Source organism: Dipodomys spectabilis, unplaced genomic scaffold (assembly GCF_019054845.1).
Source record: "Dipodomys spectabilis isolate Male_0828 unplaced genomic scaffold, ASM1905484v1 ptg000018l, whole genome shotgun sequence".
Taxonomy (NCBI): domain Eukaryota; kingdom Metazoa; phylum Chordata; class Mammalia; order Rodentia; family Heteromyidae; genus Dipodomys; species Dipodomys spectabilis.
The window spans coordinates 205,190-232,371 of NW_024870695.1; the positions used below are offsets into that span (position 1 = coordinate 205,190).

At 45.7% G+C, this 27,182-nt stretch overlaps 2 protein-coding genes across 2 annotated transcripts in view; one reads left to right on the top strand and one right to left on the bottom strand.

Annotated features, from left to right (window-relative positions):
• The window catches only part of Doc2b (double C2 domain beta), a 33,376-nt gene extending 23,516 nt beyond the window's left edge, over positions 1–9,860 (top strand). Inside the window, exons 7-9 of the mRNA XM_042670519.1 lie at positions 5,554–5,635; positions 6,174–6,270; positions 7,097–9,860. Of these exons, the coding sequence (XP_042526453.1) occupies positions 5,554–5,635; positions 6,174–6,270; positions 7,097–7,233 (316 nt within the window). The 3' untranslated portion in view covers positions 7,234–9,860. The remainder of the gene's footprint in view (positions 1–5,553; positions 5,636–6,173; positions 6,271–7,096) is intronic.
• Positions 9,861–18,378: 8,518 nt separating this feature from the next.
• Positions 18,379–27,182, bottom strand: part of Ywhae (tyrosine 3-monooxygenase/tryptophan 5-monooxygenase activation protein epsilon) — a 44,120-nt gene continuing 35,316 nt past the window's right edge. The window contains exons 5-6 of the mRNA XM_042670536.1: positions 26,318–26,454; positions 18,379–18,790 (exon numbers count right to left, since the gene is read on the bottom strand). Of these exons, the coding sequence (XP_042526470.1) occupies positions 18,738–18,790; positions 26,318–26,454 (190 nt within the window). The 3' untranslated portion in view covers positions 18,379–18,737. The remainder of the gene's footprint in view (positions 18,791–26,317; positions 26,455–27,182) is intronic.

Here is a 27,182-nt window from a genome sequence, read left to right on the forward strand (position 1 = left end):
TGGGGAGAAGTTTGAAAACATGCATTAGGGCTGCAGATGTATCCTGCCAGGTTCATCTCCTAGAAACTGCAGCAGGTGGAAAGCTGTTTGTAGCAGTATTCCTTGTAATAGCCAGACATTTGTCAGCAAAATAGATTAATAACATGTGGCATCTGCATACAGGAGAGTATTAGGAAGTTAAAATGAATAAATTAGAACTAGCTGAATTAGCACAGCTATCCAAAAGGCGAACCACAGGAGCATGCATAGTTTGTCTAGGTATTTTCTGCATCTGTGGACTCCTCCACCTGCGGATCAAAAATATTATTCAAAAAAGTAATTGCATTGTGCTCCCTGAACACAGATAACAACAACTTCCACCGCATTTGCACTGTGTATGGTATTACAGATGGCCTAAAGCATACGTAAGGATTGTCTAGGCTATATGTGTATCTGGAGCATTTGTTATCCACAGGGGGTCCTGGCAACAATCCCCCACAGATACACAGGGACCCTGTATTTTGTTGTTGTTGTTGTTGTTGTTTTGTCGGTCATTGGGCTTGAACTCTGAGCCTGGGCGCTGTCCCTCAGCAATTCAGCTCAAGGCTAGCGCTCTACCACTTGAGCTACGCCATTTCCGGTTTTCTGGTGATTTATTGGAGATGAGTTTCATGGACTTTTGTGTCCAGGCTGGCTTTGAACCTTAATCCTCAGATCTCAGCCTCCTGAGTAGCTAGGATTACCCGCGTGAGCCACTGGCGCCTGGAGACCCTGTAATTTCTCGAACCCTGGAGAACATGTCTTGAGTGGTGGTCTCTGGGCAGGCAGTTTCGTGCCTTCACCTCTACCTGTGATGCTAGATTTCTCTTCAGATAGCAATACAGTATGAAGCCACAGCCTCTCCTTCCGAAGCAGGGGAAATGAGGGTTCAGATTAGATTCCCAGCAGTGCGTCTCTCAGCTGTGGTTTTTTGGGGGGAAGGTGAGGTGTCCGTCATGGGACTTGAACTTGAACTCAGGTCCTGGGTGCTGTCCTTAGGCTTTTTGCTCAAGGCTAGAGCTCTACTATTTTGAACTATAGCCCCACCTCTGGTTTTCACGGACTTTTCTGCCCATGCTGGCTTTGAACCTCAATCCTCAGATCTCAGCCTCCTGAGTAACTAGGACTACAGGCGTGAGCCAAGGGGCCACCAGCTATGGTCTTGGTGAGGCACTGTGGCCCAGGAGAGCTGGGGAATGGCAGGCTCTGAGGAGCAAGCCTTAATGGGCTTTCTCTTAAGTTACTTCCCTAACCCCCATCCCTGGTGACACCAGCCGCAGTTTCCCCAGGCTAAGCCCCTAAGCGTGATGGGAAACACCGGGTTACAATCATAGGCACCACGTGCCAGGCCTGAGGGGCGTCTTAGATATCCCTCCCACAAGGCCCTGCGCTCGCTCCAGTGGCCACCTCCATTTCATTTACATGAAACTGGGAGCAACTTGCTCTGCCACGCCAGGCAGCTTCCTCCTGCTCGGCCCTCTCCCCGCACCCAAAGGGATCCTTCCAGGAGCCTTTGGTAAACACAAGGGCGCGGGTGGCTCACGCCTGTAATCCTAGCTACTCAGGAGGCTGAGATCTGAGGATCGCAGTTCAAAGCCAGCCCAGGCAGGAAAGTCCGTGAGACTCTTATCTCTAATAAACTACTAGAAAACCGGAAGTGGCGCTGTGGCTCAAGCGGTAGAGCGCTCGCCTTGAGCTGAAGAGCTGAGGGACAGCGCCCAGGCCCAGAGTTCAAGCCCCATGACCGACCAAAACCTTCCCAGGAACGACGGGGCGGCACTGCCGCGGGGTGGAGGGATGGAGGGGTGGGGGGGGGGGGGTGAGGGCTTCTTGAGCTGCCGCGACAGGAGAGAGTCGTCCGGAGGAGCAGGAGCGTGGTCTCAGCGACCTGGTTGGTGAGCACAAGCGGGCGAGGGAGGGGGCGTGGCAAAGCCAAAGTGGGCGGGGCTGCAGCAGATAGTGGGCGTGGCCTGAAGGCTGAGTTGGCGCCACGAGGGCGTGGCGAGCCCTGCAGGGCACAACCGGAAGGGAGGGGGGCGGGGTGAGAAAGGAAAAGGTGAGGCCAGGACCTTGGCAAGAGAGGAAGGAGCAAAGGAGTGAAGTGAGGCCTGAGAGGCCAGAAGCTATTGATTCCTTATGAGTCTGGGGGGGGAGGGAGGGGGTTGTGGGGCCTGAACTCTGGGCCTGGGCGCTGTCCCTCGGCTCTTCAGCTCAAGGTTGGCGCTCTGTCACCACAGAGCCACTTCCAGTTTTCTAGTGGTTTATCACAGACTTCATTGCCTGGGCTGGCTTTGATCCGTGATCCTCAGATCTCAGCCTCCGGAGTAGTGAGGATTACAGATGCGAGCCAGCAGCACCTGGCTTGAATAGGAGTCTCGGGGACAAAAATATGTGCACATGTTCCATGTAATATCTTTGGAATATTTCCAATCTCCCGTTGATTGTATCTGCTAACTGTAGAAGTAAAGGACAGACCAACTATATTGCCGGACCGTTTTCTGGCCAAGATTTTCATAGCATCCTGGGATGGATGCTGACTCTGGTGTCTGGCTTCTTGAGCCCAACAGGATGCTTTTAAGGGTCCCACGTTTGGTGGTGATTTGGGTCAGTGTGTTAAGTCTTCCTTCTTGCTGTGGGCATAAACCACAGCTGTGGCTGACCAGGTCCCCACTAAAGGGCATGTAGATTGTTCCCAATTTGAGTTGATTGTGTAGTGCCCACGTCGCAGGACCCCCACCAAGAAGACCAACGAGAGTCAGACGGTCCAAAATGCAAAAGCAAGGTTTTATTTAGACGGGCTGCAGCACTGGCCTTCTCCTACACTCGGACACCAGTGGAGCCTAGGAGGAGAGCCCCCAGCTAAAGATTTGCAGGGCTTATAAAGGCAAACAACCAGGTGTTTGGATTACCATAATGTGTTTCTCTGCTAGCTGAGATAAACAAGCAACAAATAAATGGTCACTGCCTCAAAATGGAGTTACTTTAACCCTTCAGTTGTATGAAGCTGATGTAAATAGATATCCTAATTTCTCCTCCCACTTTTGTTGGCATAACTTTCTCGTGTCTCTTTAATAAATCAATATTATCTATGTAATGAAAGTTACAAATTGTTTTGTGTGCCAGTACTGGGCTTGAACTCAGGGCCTGGGCTCTGTCCCTTAACTTTATTGCTGACACTCTACCACTTGAGCAACAGCTTCTGGCTTTTGGTGTTTAATTGGAGAAAAAAGTGTCACAGACTTTTCCTGCCCAGGTTAGCTTCTAACTGCAATCCTCAAATCTCAGCCTCCTGAGTAGATAGGATTACAAGTATGAGCTACTGGCATTTGACTTATAAAATGGCATTTTTAAAAGACAAAGAAGGGGCTGGGAATGTGGCTTAGTGGTAGAGTGCTTGCCTAGCATGCATGAAGCCCTGGGTTTGAGTCCTCAGTACCACATAATCAGAAAAAGCCAGAAATGGCACTGTGACTCAAATGGTAGAATACTAGCTTTTAGCAAAAGCAGCTCAGGGACAGTGCCCAGGCCGAGTTCAAACCCCAGGACTGGCAAAAAAAAAAAAGGAAAACAGTAATAAGATGCCAGCAAGGATTGAACTAGAAGTTGATGCCACCTGCCTGTGGACCTTTCATGGTACTTTTAGGACTCCTGTCATTCCTTTGACACTGAGCCGTGCACCAGGAAGCTGGGAGTGGCAGACTGAAGTGGCTGTCATCTAGAGCACACTCAGCAGGAGTAAAGCAACTGTCCCCCAGTTATCCGTGCAGGGGCAGGGCAATAGGTTCTCCAGAGAGCTGGAGCAATTCCTCCTCTCCTCCAGGCTGTCACTGGGCATGGCTTCCAAGCTCTATCCATGAGCATAACAACTGTGGAAGCTTGGACAAATCAGTCCATCTCTCTGAGTCTCTGGAGAAGGCAGCCTGTCTGCATCTGTCTACCAGGTGGATGCTGCAGAGCTTAGCCTAGCCTCCCTCTCCAGGAGACCTTTTTCTCCTTGTGGGAAACACACTGGAAAAACTTGAGGATGGAAGTTGTGGTATGTGAATTCATCAAGAAAGTCTTTTTTGTTTTTGTGTTGTTTGTTTGTTTGCTGGTCATGGGGCCTGAACTCTGAGGTGCTGTCCCTCAGCTCTTCAGCTCAAGGCTAAGCCACAGCATCACTTCCAACTTCTTCTGCTTATGTGGTGCTGAGGAATTGAACCCAGGGCCTCATGCATGCAAGGCAAGCGCTCTTCCACTGAGCCACCTTCCCAACCCCAAGAAAGTCTTTTTTTTTTTTTTTTTTAAAGTATCACTGTGCAGCCTAGGCTAGCCTTCTGACTGCTTGGTATTACAGGCTAGCATCACAATGCCTGGTGCTCACTCACCCACACTTGCACACACCCAAGTCCTGAACAACCAGTCCTGGGGCTTGATCTCAGGGCCTGAGCACTGGCCCTGGGCTTTTTGCCCAAGGCTTGTGCTTTACCACTTGAGCCACAGCTCCACCTTTTTTTCTTCTGTAGGTCGTTAATTGGAAATGAGAGTCTCATAACTCCACTAGCTTCAAACCTCATTCCTCAGATACCAGCCTTTTGAGTAGCTAGGATTATAGGCATGAGCTACTTGTGCCTGGCTATGCTTTTTTTTTTCTTTTCTTCTTTTTGTTTTTGTCGGTCATGGGTCCTTGAACTCTGGGCCTGGGCACTGTCCCTCAGCTCTTCAGCTCAAGGCTAGCGCTCTACCACTTGAGCCACAGCACCACTTCCAGCTTTTTTTGCTTATATGGTAATGAGGAATTGAACCCAGGGCCTCATGCATGCAAGGCAAGCACTTTACCACTAAGCCACCTTCCCAGCCCACTGGCTATGCTTTTAATCTGTTTATTTAAAGAAACGTGCCAGGGGCTCATATCTGTAAGCCATCTGGGAGGCTGAGAACAGGCAGATCACAGTTCAAGGCCAGCCTGGGCAAAAAGTTGGTGGGATCTCTTTTCAATCTGTTCCTGGGCACGGTGGAATGTTCCTGTTGTCCTAAGCTAAGTGGGAGTCTGAGATTGGGAGGATCATTTTTCCAATCTAGGACAGGCAGACCAGGTCTGTAAAGAAGCTGGACATAGTGGCACCTGCCTATCATTCCAGGTAGGACAGGAAATTAAATGGGCAGATTAAGGTCCAGACACACAAGGGCAGGAAGCAAAGCCTTCATCTTAAAAACAATAAGTACAAAAAAGGCTGGAGGCTCAACTCAGCATGCCTAGCAAGTACAAGGCCCTGAGTTCAAGCCCCAGTACAGCCAGAAAAAAGAAACAATTGAACAAAGGACCAGCTCTGCTGAAAACATTTTTCTAGTAGGAAACATGAGCTTCATGAAAATTAAACTTCCAGAGACAGGCCCACTCTCTTCCTGGGGGATGGAGGTTCTGTGGGTACCACCAAGACCACTTCCTCCTCCACAGCAACTATCACCAGCCACAGCGCAGTGCACAGTCCCGCCGGCTCCACTGTGGCCCATGGCCCTCCCCCAGCACTGACTGCCCTTTGGTTGTAATTACAGATACCTGAAGCCAGATGTGGACAAGAAATCCAAGCATAAGACAGCAGTGAAGAAGAAAACCCTGAACCCAGAGTTCAACGAGGTACGAAGGGCTGGCACGGCTTCTTGAGGGGCCTTCGGACTCCCCAAGGGGTGGGTGGGGATCTAGAGGGGTGGGGTTTGCACTGCAGGAGCTGGTGGTCGCAAGAAAGGGGTGAAAAGCAGATAGGAAGGCCTCCTCACAGAAGGGGCAAGGCCCCCACCAGGCTTTGCTGATATGGGGTGGGAAGTGGCTGGGAGGCTCCACCCTCCCAGGATGGGGATCTGAGCAGAGGGAGAAGGATCCTAAGGGGAACCTGTGCCACAGCTAGCAAAGGAGAGGACTCCACAAAGCAAAGCTAGCCCAGAAGTCAAGTATGAACAGGACCCCCCCACACACACACACACATACATACACACAGCAAGGGGCTCAGAGCCGCAGAGGACAGCTTCAGTGAGAATGGGCTGTGGATGAGGAGATGGGGACCTTGGCTGAGCTCTGACCTTGGGTGAGAGCTGCCTGCCCACCTCCACCCCTCCTTGCCCTCACACCCTCCCCCCCCCCATGTGGCCCTGCCCTAACACTCCCCTCTGCCCAGCAGGAGTTCTGCTATGAGATCAAGCATGGTGATCTGGCCAAGAAGACCCTGGAGGTCACAGTTTGGGATTATGACATTGGAAAGTCCAATGATTTCATCGGTAAGGGGACAGTGGGAATGGATTTGGCCTGAATCAGGATTTGGCCCCTCCTGGCTGGTCTCTGGGGAAGCCTGGGGCTATGGACCATCTGTCCCCAGTGTAAGGTGTTTCAGATATTGTCCCAGCCTGCCCCATGTGACAAGTGACAGATCCGTAGAGTGGCGTCTGAGAGTGAGGTGATATGGTGATAATCCTGGGGCTGGACTCTTGAGCCCATGCGACCCCTAGTGGTTGTGACACAGTAAGCCTGCCACGGCCCTACCCTTTCTCTCCTCTTCTCCCACCTTTACTACTAGGATTTGAACTCGGGGCCTGGCTCTTGCTAGGCAGGTGCTTTAGCATTCAAGCCATGCCTCTAACACTTTTTGCTCCAAGCCCTGAGCGGCCTCAGCTCATGATCCTCTCAAACAGCTGGGATTACAGAAGTGTACCATCATACTTGGCTTGCGGGAATGGGGCCTTGAATTTTGCCTTGCTGGCCTCAAATTGTGATTCTCCCAATCTATGCCTTCCAAGTATCTGAAATGACAGATATGAGCCAGTACACCAGGTCTTCTTTCCCTTTTCCAGTCCCCATTCCTCAGCCCCTAACACCTACCACGCCCCCTTTCCCAGCACTGTCCCCATCCTAGTGGAGAAAGAGCAGGACCTGGGTCTCTGACATGGGGGGTAGGAAGACAGAGTACAGCCGAAAGCCAGGCCTGTGCGTACACAGAGCCTGGTGGGCAGGGGAGAGTCCCGCTCATGGTACAGACTCTGGGAGGAAGAACCTCCCAGGGCCCCTGGTCACTAAGGCCCCCGGCCCTCCCTCTGGCCCCTCCTGCAGGCGGTGTGGTCCTGGGCATCAATGCCAAGGGCGAACGCCTGAAGCACTGGTTCGACTGCCTGAAGAACAAGGACAAGAGGATCGAGCGCTGGCACACACTCACCAACGAACTCCCTGGGGCAGTGCTCAGTGACTGACTGCCCACCCTGCCACCGGGCCGCACAGGCCAGGCCCTGGGCTTCCTCAGCTGCCACCAAGGGCTGTGGCCCCAACGCTGGGCAACCTTCAGAATACCTGCTCGGACACAGAGCCACTGCAGCTCCACGGCTTGGAGAACCCAGTGCCCAGCCACTCAGACAGGGAGGGGGACAGGGACGCCAGAGACCGGGGGTCCAGGATGGCCAGTAGGAGGAGGAGGCCTCAGCACTGCCTGGGACTGGCGCAGCTCCATGCTCTGGTGGAGCCAAAGAGAGCAGAGCGGGGAGGGTGGGGAGGCACAAGACAGGACGCTAAAGGCGAAGGCAAAAGCAGCGTTCCGCCACATCCATTCCCCTTGCGTTGCGGGCAGGTGGAGAGCCTGCGAGCCAAGTATAGCGCAGCTCCGAAGGCTCCAGACAGGAGTCTGCAAGTCCCAGGGAGGAGAAGTGAGCCCTCCATCTCAGCAGGGAGCCGAATGCTGGCCCCTACAACAGGGGGGCGAAGACCACCAGAACAGCTGGCCCCTGCGAGTGGTGTTACTGTGGATTGCAGGAAAGTAGGGAAGGCTTCCTGGAGGAGGCCGTGCTTAGCTAGGCCTTGAAGGATGATCAAGGTTCTAGGCAGTCCAGGCAGTGGGAGCAGGGCCTAGCGGTTTGGAAGGGAGAGGAAAAGGATGGGAGTAGGAAGGTGTGTAGTCTTGGAGTCACTCTAGAGAGCAGCATTCCTGGTGAGGGGGAGGAATGCAAAGTTCCATGCTCAGACTCTTGCTTTCCCATTCTGGTCCCTTTGTCCTCCTGAGGAGATCTTGCTAAGTTGTCCTCAGCTACAAGAAGAGGTTTCTTTCGACTGAAGAAAACATTCCTCCATGCCCCTTTCCCATCCTTCTGGGCTCAAGCTGGTGTCAGGCACCTTCATGGCTACCCTGGACATTCTGTTCTAAGGTGGCCACAATGCCCTTTTCAGGAGTATCAAGTGGCAGTCCAGGAGGATCTTGTTTCCAGAAGGCCTGTAGAGCTGCCTAGGAACTAGGAAAAAAGAGACCCTGCCATGCCAGTCAGTCTCTCCAGGAAGAGTTTGAGAGGATCTCAATTGTAGGATCCAAAGCCCCAACCTTCAGGAACACTGATTGGATAAACAAATGCAGAACCAAGGAGTTTCAATCCATTCTTGTCTGACTGAGCCCAGACGTCCTGAGGAGGGCAACCCAAGGCCCTAGCACAGCTGGAACCAGGATCCAAGGCCTCTGGGGTGATAGCTTGAATCCCAAATCATTCTCAGCCCTTTTCTAGTTGGCAGGGAAAACATCTCCAGTCCTCATATCCCCTGGCACTCTTGCTGTGCGTGGAGGTAGGTTTCCCATCCTGAGGAAAGTTTTGCCCTGTGTTTGGGGGGGCAGCAGACACTGTCTTCACAACTCTTGAGTAGGTTGGAGAAAGTGTGATAGTTGGCCAAAGCCACACAGCTGGGAGAGGCAAACCAGGTCTCAAACCCTTTGGTGAGGACTTTCCAGGTCCTTACCTCCTGGGGTACTGGGTACTGAGTATGGTCTGTTAAATTCTGGAGATATGGGGTTCTTGTCTCCTAATTGGCTCTGACACCATCCTGCCACTTCAGGTTTGTTCTGTGGTCAAGGAGCTTGAGGCAAAGGCCCTCTTCTATGCTCATAGCCAGAATAGGGACTGTGTGGTGGCCTACATTTAAGGGACCCTGTGTATGGGTGAGTGCTGGATATGTCCTCAGCTTCATGATCTGGGCAGCCAATCCAGACAAGGAAGTGCAAAATGACCCCACTGGAAGGGCTGTGAACCCTACCTAGGATGACTTTCTTATAAGACACTTGGGGCACATGGGGTCCAGCTGAGCCAAGAAAGCAGGATTCCCAGTACCCAATTCATGGCTTTCTACTACCCCAGGCTGTACAGGAGTGGACTTGGCCGTGAAAATGATTCCCTGTTGGCCATAATACAGAATGGGCGCTGTCTTCTGACTACCTAGCTCAGGTGTAAAATGGGGAGCTCAGCAGGAGCCGCTAGGAATGGCAAAATCTTCCCTTGGGTCCTGAGACTATTCTAGGCCTTGTGCACATTGCATTTAAGAAGAGTGCTTTGAGAAGCTGCAGAATCGGCTCTGCTTTTGAAGGGCAGCTTTCCTTGGGCCCATTACTCACACAACGCTTTTTTCCCCCCTAAAAACAAAAGTCCAAAATCATTCCAAAGTCAGGTGTCAGTAACTAGGTCTCTGCCCCGCCCACCGCTACCACTAGCCGATCCCCGATGGGCCCGTCTTCCAACCCTGAGGCAGTAACTACCTGACCTCTAGTGGCGAGAGGGAGGAACTGCACCTCCCCGGCCCGCCGAGCTCGGGCCGTGCATGTCCTGCCCTTTGTAACGTCTCAAACCAAGTGAACCTCCCGATGCATGGACTCTGGCTGTCGTCGACGCAGACTCTCGTGCACTGCTTAACTGTTTTGCTACCATGTGATGGCTGCAGAAAGTGTCCTCAAACTGCAGCCTCACAACAAAATTTTTGTACTTTTCGTCTGGCCTTCCCAAAGGTGTCCTTTTTAAGTCTTATTAATATTTATAATGGCATATAATCCAAAGTAAATGGAAATGTCATATTGCAATATTGATGTGGGATTCATTTGAACAGATTTGGAGGATGAATGGCTGGTTGAGGGGAAGGCTACTTACTGGAGCTTTCCTCTTAAGAACCTACCGGAGGGAGGCATGCTGCTGTTACAGTTGGGGAAACTGAGGCCCAGGAACATGAACATATAGCCAAAACTCATACTCCAGCCTTGCAAGACTTTGCATAGCCAGACCAATACACCTGACCTGTTAGCATCTGCGTGTGTGTCCTGACCACACACAGAATGAAATGTGGGAAAGTGGCAAGCAAAATGACCAGGCAGAATCAAAGACATGAATAAAAAGGATTACTGGGCACCAGGAGGAGAAGGGGCTAAGACCTGAAAATGAGGAGGGTATGAATAATGAGATAGTGAAGGTGGCCCAATAGCTCAGTCTATAATCTTAGCTACTTGGAAAGCAGGGATGGAGGATTATGGTTTTGTCAGCCAGGGCAGGAAAGTTGAAACTTCATCTCAATGACTAGGTGCAGTAGCATGTGCCTGACATCCTCAGTGACACAGGGAAGCCTAAGTAGGAGGATCACAGCCAAGCAGAAACCAAGACCTTACTTCAGAATTAACCAATGGAAAAAGGGGCTGGAGATGTGGCTCATACGGCACAGCACCCACTTTCCAAGTATGAGACTTGAGTACTACAGTACTAGAAACAAAGAGAAACCATTTTGTGTATGGGAAGGAGGAACAAAGGGACTAAAAGTCAGGTGGGATTGGGCATCATGATACACACCTATAATCCCAGTAGTCCAGAGGCTGAGGCAGCAGGAGCAAGAGTTCAGGCCAGCAAGACTTAAAACAGCAAGACCCTGTTTAAAAAATCAGACCCAGTTTTTGCTGGGCACCGGTGGCTCACGCCTGTAATCCTAGCTACTCAGGAGGCTGAGCTCTGAGGATGGCATTTCCAAGCCAGGCTAGGCAGGAAAACTCTGTGAGACTCATCTCCAATAAACCACTAGAAAATGGGAAGTGGCACTGTGGTTCAAGTGGTAGAGCACTCACTTTGAGCTGAAGAGCACAGGAAACACAGCCAGGCCCAGAGTTCGAGCCCCATGGTGGACAAAAACAAACAGATAATTCCTAGTTACCTGTCTGGTTATCCCAGAGTTGAAACCACAGTTAAGCACACAGCAGGACAGCAGCAAGAATTTCTTGAACAAGTGGATGAAATCTGCTGGCCAGACATTTGCAGAGAGCCAAAGCAGTGTGTCTGGAGCACTGGTTTTGATAGTGTTGGGCCCAAACATATGGTCCCAAAACTGGAGTACAGGACCATTGGTTTACTCTGAAAGACTGGGTCAAAGTGCTGGTGGCTCATGTCTAATCCTAGCTATTCAGAAGGCTGAGATTTGAGGATGGATCCTGGCTCGAAGCCAGCACAAGAAAAGAAAGTCTGAAAGACTCCTATTTCCAATTAACGAGCAAAAAGCCAGAAACAGCTGTGGCTCAAGTGGTAGAGCTTTCATTAACCTTGAGCAAAAAAAGCTAAGGGAGAGCATGACCCCACACACTCTTATTTGGAGATGTGGTGCTGGAGACACAGGGCTGGTGATCCAAGTGGCCTCCCCAGAATGAACTTACTGCAGGGTAGGAATCAGAAAGCAGAGAAAATAACATCTCTCAAGGGTCTTGGGTTTTCCCCTACAGCTCTCTGAATCTTCCTGTGTCCCCTCCTCTCTCTGCAGGCTCACAGGCTCTTTTTAAACAGCCTTACTAAGGTGGGTATAACTGATACATTATCAATATGCAATGTCTGAACATACACTGACCATGAGACCTGCCAGCACCCCATCAATGAATAAACATATCAAACACCTCCACCTCCCAGTTTTCTTGGAGAGGGTTGAGAGATGCAAACCTCAGCTATTTTGAAGTACATAATATTATAAACACTGTTGTACAGCTCATCTCTGGAATAAATCAGCAGAAAGGACACTATATACCATTTTCCCCACCCCTCACACAAGCACCACTGTAATCTTGGCTTTGGAAGGTCTGATTATTACAAATCCTTCAAATGAAGCCGTGTCTGTCAGCATAAGCCAGTGTAACTGGCTTAGTTCATTAGCATACTGTCCTCCAGGTCTATCTACATTGTGACAAAAGGCAACATTTTTTTTTTTTTTTTGGAGGGGTCCGGTTGTGGGGCCTGGGCGCTGTCCCTCAGCTCTTCAGCTCAAGACTAGCACTCTACCATTTGAGCCACAGCGCCACTTCCGGCTTTTTTCTTTTTGCTTATGTGGTGCTGAGGAATGGAACCCAGGGCCTCATGCATGCAAGGCAAGTGCTCTACCACTGAGCCACCTTCCCAGCCCAATTTTTTAATTGGGCTGAATGACCCTTCATTCAGCACAACTGCTTTTCCCTTTTTTCCACTGATGGCACTTAAGTTACAGGAGCTTATCTGGGTCTGGGTCCAGCACCATCTGAACCAGTGCCCCAGATACACGGGGTTTGGCTCCCTACGTATATTTGTTAACAGATTTAATCCACTTGTTAAATAAATTCTTACTGGAGGCCTGCTCTGTTTGGCTCTGGCTTGGGCCCGGTAGGGGACAAACCAGACAGATGTGATCCCTGCGGTCATGAAGGGGAGTGAGGAGTCACGGACTGTTGATCTGTCAGTACACAGTGATGGCTCAGTGGCTTTTCAGGCTGCCTCTCCACGGCCACCTAGGAACATTGTCAGGGCCCCTTAGCTCAGATTTTTAGGAGAGAAATGAGTCTATTGAAGACTCCTCCTTGGGTCAAGGGGAGGAGTGACAATGACAGTTGAAACCATAGTTGGGGACAAGACAGTCACACACTTTCACACCAAGTCCCCAAGCCAGCAGCAAAAGATGAGTGACATCCAAGGAAAAGCGACAGATGCCAAAAAGCAGTGTCCTGATACTCAGAAACCATCTCAACAGCAAAGAATAAGCCAATCACTAAAAACAAACACACCAAAACAAGGAAACGACCCAACGGCTCACACAGAGCCCATGATTTCCACATGGCCCCTCTAAGGTCATGTAGCCATTGCTGCAACTTTTCCCAGTATCAGGATTTGAACTCCAGGCTTTGTGTTCTCAGCTTTTTTGTAAATCACAGCTGGCACTCTATGACTCAAGCCTGTGACTCCAGCCTGCTTTTCCCTCTGTCATTTTGGAGATGGGAGTCTCACAGTTCTTCCAGGCTACTTTCAAACCTCAATCCTTCAGATCTCGGCCTGAGTACCTACGATTACAGTGATGAGCCAACAGTGCCAAACTAGACATTTCTCTGCTTGAACTCAGGGCTTGGGTGCTGTCCCTGAGCTCTTTTGTGTTCAAGGCTGGTGCTCTACCACTTTGATCCCCAGCTCTACTTCCAGTTTTTGAGTAAATTGGACTCATGGGCACTGTGGCTCAAGTGGTAGAAAGCTAGCCTTCTGCAAAAGCAGGTCAGGAACAGTGCCCAGGCCGGCCCTAAGTTCAAGCCCTAGGACTAGCATGAACACAGGCACGCGCGCGCGCACGCGCGCGCGCGCGCACACACACACACACACACACACACACATTTTCTGCACAGGCTGGCTTTGAGTTGTGATTCTACCTGTCTCAGCCTCCTAAATAGGATTAAAGGAGTTGAGCCACCAGTGCCATTAAAAAGTTTTTAATATTTCTATCACACCATGCACAAAACAGATTCTGCCTAATTCTAGGTCTAGATGATAGGAACCCTTTCTTTTATTTGAGACAGGGTCTCATTGTGCAAAACCTTCTGCATGTAACATAGGCATAGCACTTACCTCAAAGGAAAGGCTTGATTAACATTCCTCAGGTCCTGGGTTTGAGCTCCCTTGCTCAAGTAAGAGGAAAGAAAAAAGTATCATTATTAAGACAGAATGAGGGCTGGGAAGGTGGCTCAGTGGTAGAGCGCTTGCCTTGCATGCCTGAGGCCCTGGGTTCGATTCCTCAGCACCACATAAGAAAAAAGCCGGAAGTGGCGCTGTGGCTCAAGTGGTGGAGCGCTAGCCTTGAGGTGAAGAGCTGAGGGACAGTGCCCAGGCCCAGAGATCAGGCCCCACAACCAGACCAAAAAATAAAAAAATTAAAAAAAAAAAAGTGTTAGTAGCAATTACAACTCCAAAAGCAGACTCTTCCTAAAACAACTCCTCCTACAGATCAGAAAGAAAATGACCACCTAACCAAAAAATCAAGTGGATATCTAACAAAGAGGACTATTTCAACATATTAAAAAGTCATCAAGGAAATTAAATCAGCTACCAAATCAAATCTTGAATTAAATCCATTTACATACATAAAAGAATGGCTGTGCCAAGTACCAGTGGCTCACGCCTGTAATCCTAGCTACTCAGGAAGCTGAGATCTGAGGATCACGGTTCAAAGCCAACCCAGGCAGGAAAGACTATGAGACTATCTCCAATAAACCACCAGAAAGCCAGAGGAAGTGGCGCTGTGGCTCAAGTGGCAGAGCGCTACCTCCCACCACCCACTTAATTCATTTAATATACATACAACATAAATGCATACCAAAAGATGTCCAAGAATGTTCACAGTAGTGTGTGTGTGTGTGTGTGTGTGTGTGTGTGTCCTGGGGCTTGAGTTTGTGGCCTTGGCACTCTAAGCTTTCTGCTCAAGATTAGCACTCTAGGCCTGGGAAGGTAGCTCAGTGGTAGAGTGCTTGCCTTGAGCTGAAGAGCTGAGGGACAGCACCCAGGCCCAGAGTTCAAGCCCCACAATCGACAAGACAAAAAAAAAAAATTATTTTTTTGTTTTATGTGGTACTGAGGAATTGAACCCAGGGTTGGATGCATACTAGGCAAGCATTCTACCACTGAGCCACATTCTGAGCCAGGAGTATGCAAGCTTGAACTTACGGCCCTACCCTTGCTAGGCAGGTGTTCTACCTTAAGCCACTCCACCATACCTTTCTGTGCTATTTTTTTTTTAGGGAGGGGAGGGTGTCTAGTCAGGGGGCCTGAACTCTGGGCCTGGGCGCTGTCCCTCAGCTCTTCAGCTCAAGGCTAGCGCTCTACCACTTGAGCCACAGCACCACTTGCGGCTTTTTTTCTTTTTGCTTATGTGGTGCTGAGAAATCAAACCCAGGGCCTCATGCATGCAAGGCAAGCGCTCTACCACTGAGCCACCTCTCCAGTCCTATGTGCTGGTTATTTTTGAGATAGAACCTCACATCTGGGCCAGCCTGGACTGCGATTATTCTTCCTCACAGTGTTGGGAGGATAGGGGTGCACCACTGTGCCCTGCATTTGGTGGATTTAATCTCTTAATTTTTTTAAGATAGGCTCAAGACAGCAATCTTTGGATTTCTGCTTCCCAAGTAACTAGGATTACAGGATTGAGCTATCACACCCTTTTTCTTCTTTTGTTCTTAAGTTTATAAGGCAGGAGCCAGTGGCTTGCACCTGTAATCCTAGTCAGGAGGATGAGATCAGTGTTCAAAGCCAGCCCAGGAAGGAAAGGCCATGCTGTGAGACTCTTACTCTCCAATAAACCAGCAGAAAACCAGAAGTGGCACTATGGCTCAAGTGGTAGAGTGCTCACCTTAAGCTGAAGAGCTGAGGGACAGAGCCCAGACCGAGTTTAAGCCCCGACCAACCTCCCCTCCCACCACCAAAATTACATTAAAACCAAATTCTAAGTAGGTATTTACAACTATAGATGTGCCATTACTGGAGAGGGCAATTTAGGGGCTGAAGTAAGTCAAACTAATCAATCCTTCAACATCAAAAAGATCTTTGTAGAAGACCTGTTAACCACCTACAGCTCAGAGGCATGAGTGTCCAGGGAATGCTGGGAGTTGCTGCCTAACAACAAAATCTCAAAGGATAAATCAAGACGGAAAAGAATGTTCCCAAACATGGCTGACCCTGCCCAAGTAGTACAAATACACACAGAATCTTTGGGAATCTAGAAATCTACCATCAAGGAGCAAATTCTCTTTAAAGAAAAACCAATTTTCTGCCCTCCTTTAGGCCTGTACCTATATCTACAACAGTGAGCAGATTATGAGAGCCAATAAAGGGTGATCCTCAAAGCAGTTATTTTTTTGATCAATCATGGGGCTTGAACTCATGGCCTGGGCACTTTCCCCAAGTTTTTTTGCTCAAGGCTAGCACTCTACTATTTTTGAGCCACAGTGCCACTTCCAGTTTTTTAGTTATTTGGAGATAGGCTAATGGGGACTTGGCCCAGACTGATTTTGAACTGTGATCCTCAGATCCCAGCCTCCTAAATAGCTAGGATTACAGGTTTGAGCCACCAGTGCCCAGCTACTTATCAATATTATTTCCAGAATTTCCACCAACATATGGTAGCTCACAGCTATATCCTAGTGCTCATGAGTCAAGAGAACTAAGCCAGAAGCCACAGGTGTGAACTATCACAGCTGAGCTTACATCTTTCAAGTCTACGCATCAGGCATTAGTGTTCAGTGTGGCACAAGTCTAAAATACTTTGTCTTCTGTAAATGGTTTAAAACTGCCACAGCCAGGTACTGGTAGCTCACGCTTGTAATTCTAGCTTCTTATAACACTGAGATATGAGGATCAAGGTTTGAAGCTAGCCTAGACAGGTGAGTCTGAGACTCATCTCCAAGCAACCAGCAAGAAGCTGGAAATGGAGCTCTGGCTCAACTGGTAAAGTGCTAACCCTGAGAGAAAAACTAAGGGACCATGGGCTTAGTAGTTCATAAATTTACAAATCTCTTCAATTCTGGCCTTAAATGGCTACACACAGAAGTTAACCTAAGAATCTTAATACAACTGTTTCCAGCTCTATGGTGAAAAGACAATTCTCAAAAACAGTCTTCAAATGGCTTACACAACTGACAATAAAACCTACAAAACCACTCACAGGTTGGATCTTTTACAATTTTTCTAGGCTACTAGGATCTCAAACGTGGACTATATTTGTTCATGCCATTTAAAAAAGTCAAATGTGGGGCTGGGAAGGTGGTTCAGTGGTAGAGTGCTTGCCTTGAATGCATGCATAAGGCCCTGGGTTCGACTCCTCAGCACCACATAAGCAGAAAAAGCCAGAAGTGGCACTGTGGCTCAAGCGGCAGAGCACTACCTTTGAGCTGAAGAGCTCAGGGTCAGTGCCGAGGCCCAGAATTTAGGTCCCATGACTGACAAAAATAGTCAAGTGTGGGGAAGAAACACTTACCAACTGAATACTGTGTTCCCTTCCCATTCCCAGAGAGGAAAACGTTTTCTGACATGCAATATCTATATCTTACACACACAAAATTCAATTAAACAGAAATATTGAGTATTTACTACAGCAAAGAAAGAACTTGTTCAAAAGTAAACTGGCTTTGCAAACTTCAGGTGTATGTCCATGTTAACATAAGACCAGTATAGGAGACATAAAGCAAGTATGCTTTATGTATGGTTATACATAAACTACCTCTGGAAGAAACTACTTATGCATACATTTTTGGTAAGAAGGAACACTGGGAATGGACTTCAGTATTTTCTGGGAATATACCATTTTACTTCAGCCCAAGAATTCAGTCTGATTGGTTGCACCCAAAACTCCATGGCAGAAAATGATTCATAATTACACCTGTGTTAAATACACATGTTATACTTTAATGATTAACATAAATACTGTGTTAACTGGCTTGGAAAACAGGACATGTAATAGACTGACTTAAATTACTCAGTATTCTTCACAACCAGATTACAAGCAATGTTTTTTTTTCTTTTTTCCAAAATATACATCTTGAGGAAACACAAATGATTTTTGGAACGGGGTATATCTTTCACATTCAGACAAACATAATACTGTCAATATGTTTGGACTAGAGATTTTATTTTAGAAGTATAAAGGATGGAGGCGCAATGTATTTGGCATTTTTCATTTAGGTTTGTTTTATTTAAGTTTAATGTTAATTCCATGCTGTGTTTCAGTAAGAACAATACAGATTCTGTATCTGTGGCTCCAGTCAGATATCCAGTAGTACAAATTAGCTTCAAGTTACACATACTGAACAAAAGAGGTTGAGCGAGCGAAGGAAAGAAGGAAAGAAGGTAGGGAGGAAGGGAAGGAGGGGAGGGAGGGGAGGTAGGGAAGGAGGGAAGGAGGGAAAAAGAGAGAGAGAGAGAGAGAGAGAGAGAGAGAGGGAGGGAGGGAGGGAGGGAGGGGAGAGGGAAGAAGAAACAAAGAACTGAACACGCATGCAGGCTTCTCCATACCACCTTCAATGCTAACCTGCTTCGGAGGGAGAGAAAAAGTAGGCAAGAATGAGCAGCCACGGACTGTTGAACTGTTACCAGCACTCAACTTTTCAGCCAACACTTCAGCAGAGTTTGAAACACTTTTTACAGCAAAACCATTGCAACAAACTCCCCCCAAAACAATCTTTAACCACTTCAAGTTAACGCCCAATTAAATTTAAACATTGGTATAAAATTCGATTTAAACAATTAGAAAAAGGAAAAATGATTCACATATGCCTCTATAGTGTGATCAATCTCTTTTATAAGATGCATCACCTAGAAGTCTAATGGCTTTCAAATGTAATTTCCATTTCTAATGATCTTGCCACACCTGGCATGGAGACAATACAGTAATGCTGAAAAAGCCTCTACACAGTCCTGTTAGTGTCTTAAAGAACCTAAAAGCTGGGACCAGTAAAATCCACAGAAATTCACTCTTGCCTTTAAGAACTTTTGAAAACTGTTTAAAAAAAAAAAAAAAAAAACCAACAGGGCAGGAACCTAAATTCTGAGACCAAATGTGAAAGTCAGATTTCATGGTTCTCAGTGACAATGGGGACTTTCCAAGGGCAGGGTGGGGAGGAGTGGGGTGGTCAGAGATGGTTTCTCTTGTTGGCTTTTATGTCTCACTGATTTTCATCTTCCACATCCTGCAGCGCTTCCTTATTCTGCTCTTCACCTGTGAGGAGGAAGACAAAATTCTATCAGATTTGACTATTAAGCTATAGTAGTCATATAGATGTTCTGAAAGCATGAAGATTTCTTCTTTTTGGCTAAATTGCATTAAATACAGACAGGCAAAGAACTTCAATCATCCTTGACATCTGAGATGCTTAAACCAAGAAGGGCTGCTGATCACAATCCTGATATATATCAAGTCAAAAACCAAAAACTGATGCACGAAGTCAATGATATTTAAGCTAAATAAGCTCTTTAAAGTACACAGCCAAGGTATCCATATTCTTAAAATGATTTTCAAGCTTTCATGTAGATCCTGGATCAGATACCTTTTTCAATAACCTCCTCAAGAACCAAGTTTCTGGTTTTGTGTTTGAACAAAATCTAATTTACTTACAAGCTCATTATAAGAAATGCTTCAATAAAATTTAACTGATTAGTAAAATGCTCCACAGGCGTTTCTATGTATCCTGCTGTTGTAAATGAACATTTGATATTTTGTTTTTTGACCTACCATATATCAAACTCAAACCAGATTTCTCATTTCAGAAGGAAACAGCATGCTTAAAGTAAACCAGACCACTGAGGTTATTAAAGAAGAGCATTTGGACCAGTTTTCTCATGCTATCTCTCTTTTCTGTTTGAATATAACAAGTAACTAGCCTAGGGAATTTCAACCACACTAGGACATGCAACAAAAAGCCAATCTTTGGAGGGTCTTCTACCTGCTAAGCATTAATCAAATCAGCCGAAATGAAGCATGCAAAGGCCTTTGCTAAGATAGTAAACCAGATAAAAATCAGTCTTTCTTGTACTTGCACCACACTTAACAATTCCTTGTAGTTACTAGTTTGAATCAAAATAAATAAATTAACCAGGAGTTGGGAAAAGAGCTCAGAGTTAGAGTATGTATTTAGCATGCACAAGGCTCTGTGCTCCAACCTCCCCACTGCATAAAAATAATACACATACACAGTAAGTTCTAAACCACAAATTTAAGAAAAAAATTAAAATAAGCCCAACAACCATGTAAACAGTTCAGCTGACAACCTACCCAATTCATTCATAATGCCTGTTAAATTATTCAATTGGGATGTTCAACACTAAGACTGGCTTCCTAAATGTGAAATACACTGAGGCCAGCTTTCAAGCAATCTAAGTATCTTGGTATTACAAGCAGGAAATGTCATAGCATTAAGGATTAAGTAAAGATAGTTTTAAAATTACTTCTGTGACACATGTATTTAGATTAATGACTCTTAAAAAGTTAAAGCACTCATTTCTAACTTACAAAACAGAGACATGCAAAGACAAAAACAACCATTTATGAAGGAAAGAAAGACACCAAGTGTTCCCCAAACAACAATAATAGATTCAGGCTAAGAACACATCATTCACTCTCGAAAGACTTTCAACAGGAATACACTGCCACAATAAACTACAATATAGCACTATAACACACTAATTCACTGCTAAGCAACCATTATATGTGGCAAAAGTCCCAAGTAACTTTGGAATGAAAATCGCATAAATACATCTTCACACAAGTCACACCCAAATAGACAAAGGCAGAGTAGCAGGCCATTGATGTTTTAGAAAGTTTTTAGCACCTTGGAATGTAGAACAGGCAGTTTTGTAAGCAACGGGATGATAATATGCAGGCATAATTAGTGAAGAATCAAAACTAAAAGCAGAATTCACTGTGCCATGATAATGACTTACAAAGTAGATTTTAGGAAAGGAAGAGTTGGATTTTCCTTTAGGAATCTATTGCAAGGAGAAAGGGAGGGAGAACAATCATATGAAAAGCAACATTACCAGAAAAATCAACACAGCAGGACAAAAGAAAACATCAATGATACAGGGAAGTTAAGATTTTTCTTTGTGTGTGTGCGCAGCCAAGGAGCCTTGAACAAGGCCTCTGTAACTGTCTCTGAGCTTTTGTGCTCAAAGTTAGCACTCTACCACATAAGCCACAACTCCACATCTGACTTTCTAGCATAGTTAATTGGAGGTAAGAGTCTCAAGGACTTTCTTGACTATGATGGCTTTGAACTGTGATCCTCACATCAACCTCAGGCATAAGCAACCTGGCCAGATTTTGGTCTTTAAACTGCATAAATATGCAACGATACATAGGAAAGAGGAAAAAAAGGTTTCCCTAAGTATTTCTTTACCCACTATTTCTAGATTTTGGTGAAGAACAGGCAGAGACAGCGTACATTTCCACTATGGCCTTATGAAAGTCCATTTACTGGTTAGAGTAAAGGACCAAACATACTCAAAAGAGTACTGATCTCTTGGGGCTGGGAAGGTGGCTCAGTGGTAGAGCGCTTGCCTTGCATGCATGAGGCCCTGGGTTCAATTCCTCAGCACCACATAAGAAAAAAGCCAGAAGTGGCGCTGTGGCTCAAGTGGTACAGTGCTAGCCTTGAGCTGAAGAGCTGAGGGACAGTGCCCAGGCCTAGAGTTCAGGCCCCAGGACCGGATTCCCTCCCCCCCCAAAAAAACAAACAAACAAACAAGAGTACTGATCTCTCAAAATAAACACAATGGGACAGATATTAGCATATTTTCAACACAAAGACATAAAAGTATGTAGGTAAACCACATATATTTCCTCCATTATTTCCACCTATAGAAATTCTAACCCTATTTTCATAGGAAAATCATTTAAAAATTACTTGTCAATAAAAAAATGAGCTAAGTACCCTTAACCTAAATGAAAGTAACGTTCTAAAAAACTGTAAAGTCTATGACTGCAGTTCTTTCATACTTAGCACTGAATATACAACAAAAACAATTCAAAGTGGTGCTATGCCTCAAGTGGTAGGTAAAGCATTTGCCTTGAGCTCAGAGACAGCACCCAGGCCCCCGAGTTCAAGCCCTACAATCAACAAAAAAAGTTGCCAGGCGCAGGTGGCTCATGCCTGTAATCCTAGCTACTCAGATACTCAGGAGACTGAAATCTGAGTATCACAGTTGAAAAGCCAGCCCCAGCAGGAAAGTGAGACTCTTATCTCCAATTAACAACCAAAAAGCCAAAAGTGGCACTGTGGCTAAGTGGTGGAGCGCTGGCCTTGAGCTGAAGATGTCAAAAAAATTTTTTTAAATAAATGTAGTACTACATTTTCAATAAAACAATGTCTTAGTATTCATAACAATTATAGTAGGTTCCAGAAAGTTTCAGTTAATTTCACTAGAATGTTAAAAAAATCTTTTTTTTCCACTAAGCTATCATGCTTCTTCACTGTGTTAAAAAAAAAAACTAGAAGTATTTCCTAAATATTAAATTAAAATTTAGTCTTTAACCAACATCAGTCTTTTAGACTGAATTAAGTACTAAAGCTTAAACTAAGTTTCTCTAGAAATAAAACTAGGAGTCTTTAATTCCTATTTCCTGTGAGGTGGGAGAGAAATATTTCTCTTTTTGTATTTCTCCCTACTTTAACCCTGTTACACTAAAATAAATCCCAACTAAACCTTCCACAACAACAAAATGCCAGGTGCTGGTGGCTCACACCAGTAATCCCAGATACTCCACAGGCTGAGATCTGAGGATCATAGTTCAAAGCCAGCTCCCCCCTACTTCTCAAGGGAAGTCCGTGAGACTCTCTATCTCCAATAAACCACTAGAAAACCAGACGTGGCGCTGTGGCTCAAGTGGCAGAATGCTCACCTTGAGCTGAAGAGCTGAGGAACAGCGCCCAACCTAGAGTTCAAGCCCCACAACCAACCAACCAAAAAAAGTTCTAGAATTAAAGAAACATATAAACATCTTTGTAGGAAGTAGTTTAAGCCAGGTACAGGTAGCCTATAATCCTAGCTATTCAGGAGGCCTACCGGAGGACTGAAGTTCAAAGCTGACTAAATTTGTCTTATCCCCCATTAATCAGCAAAAGCCCACAACTAGAGGTATGGTTTAAGTGGTACAGGCACCAGCTATGAGTGAAAAAGCCAGGAGTTCAAGGTACCAAGTTCCAGCACCAATATGGGCACCATATGTATGTATGTATTTGTGTATGCATTAACGTAGTTTAAAGATGAGCCGTTTCATAAAACCATAAAACAGACATTTTTGTGTTTGTGTAAGTTCCAGGGCTTAAAAACTCAGGACCTAAGTGCTGTCCCTGAGCTTTTTTTACTCAAGGCTGGTGCTTCACCAGTTGAGCCACAGCTCCACTTTCACCTTTTTGTTTTTAACTAGTTTACTGGAGATAGGAGTCTCATAGACTTTCCTGTCCAGGCTGGCTTCAACAGTGATCCTCAGATCTCAGCATCCTGAGTAGTTAAGAATCCAAGCATGAGCTTTTTGTAGTTAATTGAATAACAGAATCACACGAAAAAGGCTTTTCCAGGTGTGGTGCCAGTGGCTCTCACCTGCAGTTCTAGCTACTCAGGCTGAGATCTGAGGATCTCGGGTCAAAGCTAACTCCAGATAGGAAAGTCCATGAGACTCTTTTTTTTTTTTTTTTGGGTCCGGTCATAGGGCCTGAATTCTGGGCCTGAGCGCTGTCCCTCAGCTCTTCACCTCTAGGCTAGCGCTCTACCACTTGAGCTACAGCACCACTTCCGGCTTTTTTCTGTTTATGTGGTGCTGAGGAATCGAACCCAGGGCCTCAGGCATGCAAGATAAGCACTCTACCACTGAGCCACCTTCCCAGGCCTCCATGAAACTCTTATTTCCCATTAACCACTCAAAAACTGGAAGTGGCGCTAATGGCTTGAGCCTTGAGCACAAAGAAGCTCAAGTACAGCACCCAGGCCCCAAATACAAGCCCTACAACCAAAAAACAAAACAAAATGTCTTTTCCTGCCCAGGCTGGCTTTGCAATCCTCAGATTTCAGCATCCTGATAGCTAAGATTATAGGTGTGAGCTACCAACAACTGGCTACTTCTGGCCTTTTCATGGTTAATTAGAAAAGGTATCTCACAAACTTTCCTACAGAGATTGGCTTTGAACAGTAATCCTCAGATCTTAGCATCCTGCGTGGCTGAGTGGCCATAAATCCCTGGCACTGGGTATCACATACATACAGAAAAGTATTTTACTCCAGATGCTTATTTTACTTCACCCTTAAAATAGTTTAGGAAAGAGCAATGACTAAGACCATTTACCAAACTCTGTACATGCTTTTCACCCCCTAAAAGAGGCAGAGCGTTCTCAAATCATCAACTGTGAAGACTGCACGGCTGTTTGGCCATTCTTGATTAAAATATAAACAAATTTAAAGATAGAATAATCCTAGCTCAGAGATGATAAATTGGTTTTGCATTCCAAGGGCTAGTCTTTGAAGTGCTACATGGAAAAGTATTCTGTAGCTCCATCTAGCAGAGTTGGAAGTGTGTAAATAGGTTACATATCATAACAAAAATACATTGTATTTACTCAACAGAGCTAGGGAGTTTTAGAAGCTGAGCTGCCTAATTCTCATGTTAGTTCCATAGCCAGAAATCTGACTCATCTTTAAGGAAGAAACCGGGAACACACATGCCTGGATATACACTTTCAGAGGTAGTTTTTGAAAAGTATTACCATTTCTGACCAACAAAGACAAATTATGAAGGAATACATTTTCTTCAGTTTGGATAGCTCTCAATGAAATTTTAGCTCTAACTATTAACAAACTTGATTTCCAATCCATACGAGCAACTATATTATCTCATAATGAATGGTCACATTATACTTCATTGCCATCTACACAGAAACAAATTATCTTTAGGGATAAGGGTATCACTAAGTGGCAAAACATGTTATTTATCATGTAGCACAAGGACCTGGAGTCTATCCCCAGCACCAAAAAGAAAGATGGGAGGGGGAGGGGAGAGGAGAAAGGGGAAGCGAAAGTAAGTCTTCCAAGATAGAAAAAAATCAATAAATGTGACAAATTTGTAATTTTAAATATTCACATACCAAATCACAAATTAAGTTTTGTAAAATGCTCTATTTCCAACTGAAAACTTAATAACAGGCACATTATACCTCTTAAATAGACCTAAAGATGGAAACAATTCACTTCTCTATATAATTCAAAGAGAAAGTAAGCTCCTTTCCAGATTTCCACAATGAAGATATTCCCTAAGTAACTTATGTTGTTGCTTGTGGGGCTTGAACTCAGGGCCCAGGTGCTCTCACTGAGTTCTTTTGCTAAAAGGCTAGTGCTCTACCATTTTAAGCCACAGTACCACTTCTGGTTTTTTGGTGGGTAATTGGAAATAAAGAGTCTCACAGCTGGGCACTAGTGGCTAACGTGTATAATCCTGGCTACTAAGGAGGCTGAGATTTAAGGACTGTGGTTTGAAGCCAACCTGGGCAGGAAAGTCTGCGAGAATTTTATCTCCCATTAACCACCAGTACAGGAAGTGGCACTATGGCTCCAAGTGGTAGAGCATCAGCCTTGAGCAAAAAGAGCTCAGTGACAGTACCCAGGCCCCAAGTTAATCCCACAACAGAACCCCATCCCCAAAAAAAAATCTGACTTTCCTGCCTGAGCTGGTTTTGAACATTGATCTTTAGATCTCAGCATCCTGAGTAACTAGGATTACAGATATAAGCCACCAATGCCCAGCCCCAATTAACTATTTTAACCTCAATGGGGGCTCCCTGTACCCACTGCTTTCTCCCCATATTGCTTATATTATCTAGCTTTCAGAACACAGTGTGAAGTAAGTCTATTAACAAAATTTTATATAAATTTGAAAACAACTAGCACCAGTGGCTCATGGCTATAATCTTAGCTATTCAGGAAGCTGAGATGTAAGGATCATATTTTGATGGTCAGCCCTGGTAGGAAAGTCTGTAAGACTCATAAATCACCAGAAAAGTGTCTAAGTGGGGCTGTGGCTCACAGTGGTAGAGTACTAGCCTTGAGCAAAAAAGCTCAGACAGTGCCCCACCTTGAGTTTAAGCCCCATGACAAACAAAAATAAAAATAAAAATAAATTGAAAGAAAAACTTTAAAAATTCAAATACTAGCAAAAGGCGGAAATTCCTTCCCTTTTCCAGGACTAGGATTCTAATTGAAGTACTTGCCTAGCAAGCATGAGGCTGGGGGTTCAATCCCTAGCAATGTAAAAATAATAAAAGTCCTTTCTTGCCGGACAGAGGTGGCTCACATCTGTAATCCTACTCAGGAGGCTGAGATTTGAGGATCACAGTTCAAAGACAGCCCAGGCAAGAAAAGTTCATGAGACTCTTATCTCCAATAAACCACCAGAAAGACTGGAAGTAGCGCTGTGGCTCAAGTGGTAGAGCACTTGCCTTGAGCTGAAGAGCTGAGAGACAGTGCCCAGACCTAGAGTTCAAACCCCACAACTGACAAAAAGTCATTTCTTCACACAGATTTTCACTTTACAATATTAAACATCATACTTCTTTTGTTTCTTTTTTTTATGAAGACAGTAATTAAAATTTAAATAGTTTATTAACAGAAAGGCACTAAGTGGAAACTATAGTTTATAGAAATACAAAGTCATTTCTAAAATAACCTAAGAACTAAAAGACCTAACTTCTGAAAGTTTGCTTACCATCCCCTTGCATGTCTGAAGTCCATAGTGTCAGATTATCACGTAACAACTGCATGATAAGTGTAGAGTCCTTATAGCTTTCTTCACTCAGAGTATCCAGTTCTGCAATTGCATCATCAAAAGCTGCTTTTGCCAACCTGAAATAAACGTAAGAATTAAAGTTAAAAAACTAAAATAGTACCTATAAAAAGTCATCAGGAGCTGGGTGCCAGCCTGGGCAGGAAACTCTGTGAGACTCTTATCTCCATACACTACCAGAAAACAGGAGTGGTGCTGTGGCTCAAGGGGCAGAGCTCTCGCCTTGAGCTGAAGAGCTTGCCTTGAGCTGAAGAGCACAGGGACAGTGCCCAGGCCCAGAGTTCAAGCCCCATGACCAACCAAAAAAAGCCATCAGTGGCTCACGTCTGTAATCCTAGCTACTCAGGAGGCTGAGATCTGAGGATGGCAGTTCAAAGCCAGCCTAGGCAGGAAAGTCCATCAGACTCATCTCCAATTTTAGCCATCAGAAAACTGGAAATGGCCCGTAGGCCCAGTTTAAGCTCCACTATCCACCAAAAAAAAAAGATCTTAAAAAGTTAGCTAATGGTCTTTTAGTTATTACCATGGGTAGTAGTAACAATGATAGAAAAGAAAAATAGGTGGGCTGAGAAGTTGGCTCAGTGGTAGAGCACTTGCCTTGCATGCCTGAGGCCCTGGGTTCAATTCCTCAGCACCACATAAGCAAAAAGAAAAAAGCCAGAAGTGGCGCTGTGGCTCAAGTGGTAGAGCACTAGCCTTGAGCTGAAGAGCTGAGGGATAGCGCTTAGGCCCAGAGTTTAGGCCCCACAACCGGACCCAAAAAAAAAAAAAAAGAAGAAAAATAGGT